The sequence below is a fragment of the Lagenorhynchus albirostris genome, chromosome 3, assembly GCF_949774975.1.
Source record: "Lagenorhynchus albirostris chromosome 3, mLagAlb1.1, whole genome shotgun sequence".
In the NCBI taxonomy this organism is placed as follows: Eukaryota; Metazoa; Chordata; class Mammalia; order Artiodactyla; family Delphinidae; genus Lagenorhynchus; species Lagenorhynchus albirostris.
Window position 1 is genome coordinate 35883085 of NC_083097.1, and position 6165 is coordinate 35889249.

Consider the following 6165-nt stretch of genomic DNA (forward strand, 5'->3'; position numbering starts at 1 on the left):
GATATATATACACTAATATGTATAAAATGGATAACTAATGAGACCCTGCTATATAAAAAAATAAATAAAATTCAAAAATTCCAAAAAACAAGAAATATAACAATTGCAATATGTGAACCTTGATTAATTGGTTGGAAAAAAATCTATGCTCTGGAGATAGTTGGAAAAATTTGAATGTGGAATCTGAACATATATATTATATCATATATATGATGAAATTGTTGCTAGGTATAAAGCTGATTATGCGATTATATAGAGAATGTCTTTATTCTTGAGGGATGCCAAGTTGTAACACTAAAAGAAGTTTAGGAATGAAGTGTCATGATGTTTATAACATTTTCAAATGGTTAACGGTTCAGCAAAAAAAATTATATCTTTATGTATATAATGTTTTATATATACATGTACAAGGAGAGAAGAGAGAAAACAAAACAAATGTGGCAGAATATTACCAAGGATTAATCTAGGTAAAGGCATACAGATGTTCGCGGTACCATTCTTTCCACTTCTCTGTAGGTTTGGAAAATATCATAATAAAAAGGTTGGAGAAATTCGATTTGTATGCTGTGCTTAAAATATTATGTGAAGATAAGTATTCTCTCTTCATTTCATTTTTCAGTTGAGTATATTATTGGCTCCATTTGCATCTGTATAATTGTTCCTTTACAAAATTATATTTTGCTTCGCCCTGTTCCCTGTTGGAACATTCACATGATATATTTATAGCCAGCCGTGGCCAAGTTCACTCAGGACTCATCTGTGTAGCTTCATCTGTACTCTCTCTAGTAAGGAGTTTTATGGCCATGTGTTTGATGCCTCCCCTGATGTGCCCCTTTACTGTTCCTCCTGCTGGGGTGTTTCTTCTTACGGCAAATGTTGCCTTCAGCATCTTTCTTGCCTGACTGTTCTTTCATCCACTGCTTAATAACGTGATTGTGCGGGCTGACACAGATTCTTCTGCGCTTTACGTGAAGGCTGCCAAGAAGGGAAGAAAAAAAAATCACTGATAGAAAGTACAAGTCAGTAAAAACTTAGTGAACTTATAGGCAGTTCCCACTTTGGGACAGTGTATCTTTGGACATAGACTGAATCCTAAAGCTGAGGACCACAAGGATGAGTCTTTACTATGGTGCTGCCTGTGGTTCCTCAAACACCTGCAGAAAATACTAAAAGGAGAAGGAGAAGGAATTAGAGGGGGAGGGGAGGGGGAGGGAAGGAGAGAAATAAGATCCCACATGCTGCACGGCATGGCCAAAAGATGAAAACAAAAACAGAAACAAAAAAACGCAGTGCTCTGCTCAAGATATACAACTTTGCCTTGTGTTTATGTTTAGAAAGAGCTAGAAGCTCTTTAATGAAATCACTGTAGAGAAATTTTAAACAAACTGCTGTCTCAGACATCAAATATTCCAGTGATTGTTCAAAGGGTGTGAACCAAAGGACCTATTTCTAGGCAGAAAGGACAAGGAAATAAATCTAGTGAGTTCAATGTAAGTTAATTTATATTAGTTAATTGTGATTAATAATATTGATACATGCTTTTTGGGAACTGTATTTTCAACGCTTGCAATATTCTCTACATCTAAAACACTTGTCTCAAACCTTAATGTCTTTATACACAGTCAAGGTTAAGGGACTACATTTTGGATAAGTAAAAACATGGTCTGTAGTAAAACAATTTGAAAACAAGAGAACATTTATTTATTTATGTCGAATCAGAAAACACAACAGAGATGACCTGTAATTTATGATTACAAAATACTACATAGTCCAATTTCATCTTATTTGAGACCAGGTCATAACTACTCTATATTTTTCAGCTGTCTTATCAGCACAGAGGGGCCAATTTAAAAACTTGTACTTGGATGAAGTATTTTTAGATCCAAGTGATTGGCTTCAGAGTTTCCCTTTAATTAAAATTGAGTCCTTTTTAAAATGAAGAATCATGTTTTTGATCATATTTTCCTTTATCGAAGTGAGGATTTGCAATATTTCTGTACCTATACCTTTTATTTTTTAACATTTATTTATTATTTTATTCATTTATTTATTTATTTTGGCTGCACTGGGTCTTAGTTGCTGCATGTGGGATCTTTAGTTGCGGCATGTGGGATCTTTAGTTGCGGCATGCGTACTTTTTAGTGCGGCATGCAGGCTTCTTAGCTCCGGCGTGGGGAATCTATTTCCCTGACCAGGGATCAAACCCAGGGCCCCTGCATTGGGAGCATGGAGTCTTACCCACTGGACCACCAGGGAAGTCCCTGTACCCTATACCTTTTAGATCTCTATCTCACACCTGCTTAACCCAAAGAAACTTCTCTGGAAATTCTGAGAATAGTGTCCCCTGAGAGTCCCCAGCATCTATCTCTTACTCATATACACACAGACACCTCCTCTGGTTCTCTCTCTGTGGCTTTCTGGGAGTCCCACGGGAGCCCTTACAAGTTCTGAAGGCTTTTTTAGTCTGAGGTGACATATGCCAGTGAGGTGGAGGGAATTGAAAGCTGAGAATCTAGCATTTCTGAGAGCAGCCTCAGGCAGATTTACTTCAGCTAGGTAGGGCTGACACAAATACCCAGGTGTTTCCAATTTTCCAGAGCATTGCCTATCTGTGAACTGCCTATGAATTTTCACTCTGCAACTATTACCAGCACTATTTATTCAGATTAAATAAAAACTGATGGGATCTTGGCCAGGCATATACTATGGGAGCTTTTCAAGCTCGTTGGGAACGTGAAGCATCCCCTCAGAAGGGAGCTCGTCAGTTAGTATTCCCCGGATTGCTATGGGAGTCACTGGTTCCCGCCGACTAACCCTCCTGAGCTGACAGCGCCAGTGAGGGGCGTGATCTGAGGAGACACTGAGAAGAATTTCCGGTCCTCTCGCTTCTCCCCCACAGACACCCGTGCTTATTAAAAGTTTGGGTCAGGAATTGTCTTCCTCCGTACATCTAACCCCAAGTGTGATATTTAAACTTTGTTGGATATGAGATCCTTTTGAGGAGCTTGTGAATTCTATGGACCTTCTCCCTAAGAAAATGCTCACACATTCATACCCACAAATTTCAGGGAATTCACAGCCCCCTGACCTGAAGAAAGTCTATCCATGGACAGCTTACAAACTCTTCCTCTGAACTTCTGAGAATATTTTCTTGGAGAAGTGTTTCTCAAGGATGAGTAATGGATGGATTCCTTTGAAAGGGGGGAAAATGTATCTTAAATCTCAGAGAATGGTCTGCAGGACCCAGTTGGATAGAGTCTCCTGGGGACTGCAGGAGGGCAGAGTCTGTTTTGTTACTGCTGTATCTTTGCACATAGAAGGGTACTGGGTAATCGCTAATCAATATATATTTGTTGAATTCATTCAATTAATGAAGAGGTTCCCCAGTGACTCAGGAACTCAGGCATCAGCATTGGGCTTATTTGTGTCACCTGGAGCCACAAGTGGTATTAAAACCAGCACTCCTGGGAGATGCCTAATGTGCCCTTGTTACGATTTAAAGGTGCCAAATGCTTTGGAGTTTGGGAGAACATTTTATGGGTTTTATGAGAGACCTTGGAATACAGTGTTCTAAACGAAGAGACCTGTGTTCTCATCCCATTTCTGCTGTTCACTAGCTATCTGTCACCAGATGAGCTATGTCATCTGCTCAGTGACAGCGTTCTCCTGTGCGACATGGATATGATTTACGCCTTCCTCACAGCATTATTGTCAGAACCCAGATTTGCTAAGTACCAATGCATTTCCGATTCTAAAGTCTCTGTGGAGACGTTGAGTACATCAGTAAGTCCGGAGTTTTGAATAGCTGAGCCATGGGTGGAGGTAGGAGGGGTGAGAACATTCACCAAGAGCCAACAGCCCAGAATCCAAAGCAAAGAAGGGCATTTGAACTTGATTGCACGTAGCACTTGTGACAGGTATGGACACCTCCACGCTTCTGTTTGAATCTTACATACACTTCTGATGAATTCAGAGAGGAAAAATCATAGCAGCCCATTACTTGCAGGGAAAAATTATAGTTAAAGCCATGAAATTGAATAGAGTCATCTTCTGTTTTTATTTTTGCTTTTGTTTTCACTCAGAATGTCCCTTTTTGGCTGAGGAAAGTCGTGCACACTGTCTGGTGACTAAAGGCATTTCCCTCTCAACACAGCAGTGCAGTGCAGGGAACGGAGGGTTAGCATGTGCCTCTGGACATCCTGGCACAGAGAGAGTGCGCATTCACGCCACCCTCCCCTCCCTTGTTCAAATAATTATATGTATGCCGCGTATCAGGCAAAGTCTCCCCAACCTACTGTTCACTAGACGAGAAACGACCACTCTGCAGGTCTAGACCTCCCTGCCCAAGAACACTCACATGACAGCAGCCAAGTCACAATCCCCGTCAGCTCTCTGAATGCTACATGTAGTCACTCTTTCCAGAAGCCTTCTGGAAATATGATGTGAAACCTCAGTGCAGCAGCTGGAGGCAATGGGAAGTATGGCTAAAAGAGGAGAAGAAAGAAATGTGAACTCTCACAGTTTACCGAACACTGGCCTGGCTCTTATCTTGAAGACTCTAGAGAACAGAATGTTAACCCACTGAAGCAAGAGGCAAACACTTACTGGGGGCTTTGTACATGCAGACTCCAGGGCAGGACACGTCTCTACCCTACAGAACTTACACTGTATTGGGGGTGGGGAGATAAAACTAAGCACAAGCAAAGACACAAAACAAGGCAAGAGTTGAGAAACAGCTTCAGATGATGTTACTGGGGTTGCAACCGTACTTGCTTAAAGAGGTGAGGTTGACAAAGTGTCCCATGAGCTCCGAAGGGAGCAACCACATGGGTCCCTGGAGCAGGTTTGAAATGGACCCACCAGGGAAGTTCTTAACTGAATCTTTAAGGAGTTGGATGGGTGGAGAAAAATGGAGAAAACTTGTCCAGGCCAAAGGAAGTGCATGGTCAAGAGTTCTGAGATAGGAAAGCCCAGGGCACATTTAGAGAATAGAGAAAAATAGACCACTTGGTGTGAACTGAGTGGCTGGGAAGCTGAGTAATGGGAGGTATGTTCAAAGCATAGACTGAGGTCACACCCTCAGTCTTAGAATGTCAGTCTAAGGAGGTTTATCTTTTATGAAATGGAGTCCATTAAAGATTTGAGAAAGGAGAAGGGTTTTAGGAAAATTTGTCTTGCAGTAATGAGCTAGTGGGGATAAGATAAGGGAGGAGTGACCGGGGCAGGAAGTCAGGTTAGGAGGAGCTTACGTTACCCAGATATAAGGAGAAAAGGGCAACAGAAATATGCAAGGAAATCTAATCTCCTACTAAAATGTGTACCTGCAAATCTCTACATGCCACATGCACACAGTATTCTATGCTCCCCATTCTTCCAAGTGGGTAATACATTTTTTTAAAAAAAAGTTAGAAATTATAGTCAACAGTGGCTGCAGTCTCATAATAACAGACAGAAGTTAGCCCCTGAATTAGAGGTTAAAAGAAATGAGTAAAACCCCTCAGTGGTGTCAGCTCTAAGCCATAGAGGTCCCTGCTCTTGGGACAAGGAGAGATTATAAGTGAGAGAAGCCAGATTCAAAGAGCCACATATTGTATGATCCCATTTATATGAAATGTTCAGAATGGGCAAATCCATAAAGACAGAAAGGAGATTAGTGGTTGCCAGGGGTGGGAGTAGGAGGGAATGGGACATGACTGCTAATAGGTGCAGGGTCTCTTTTTGGGTTGATGAAACAGGCTGAAATTAGATTTTTAGAATTACAATTGTAATTTAGAATTACAATTCTGTGAATATACTAAAAGTCATTCAGTTGTACCCCTTTTTTTGTTTGTTTTTTGGGTTTTCTTAGCCACATCCCGCAGCTTGAGGGATCTCAGTTCCCTGACCAGGGATTGAACCTGGGGCCACGACAGTGAAAGCCCGGAATCCTAACCACTAGGCCACCAGGGAACTCCCCGAATTATATGCTGTTTTTGGAGGGTGGGGGCGTGCTGAGCTTCGAACCTAGGCCCACAGCAGCGAAGCACCAAGTCCTAACCACTGGACCACCTGGGAATTCCTTATTTCAATTTTTAAAAAATTACGATGGGAGAAGGACACTGGTTGTCCTCACATTTATTAATGCATTGATTTCCTTAAACTAATTGTTTCTTTCTTTAGCTACGC

At 41.3% G+C, this 6165-nt stretch overlaps 1 protein-coding gene across 1 annotated transcript; it reads right to left on the reverse strand.

Annotated features, from left to right (window-relative positions):
- Positions 1-782: 782 nt before the first annotated feature.
- Positions 783-4828, reverse strand: CCL28 (C-C motif chemokine ligand 28). The gene is made up of 3 exons (XM_060146298.1): positions 4753-4828; positions 4358-4484; positions 783-975 (listed from the first exon to the last, which is right to left on the reverse strand). The coding sequence occupies exons 1-3, from the start codon at positions 4826-4828 to the stop codon at positions 783-785; spliced, it is 396 nt and encodes a 131-aa protein (XP_060002281.1).
- Positions 4829-6165: the final 1337 nt, after the last annotated feature.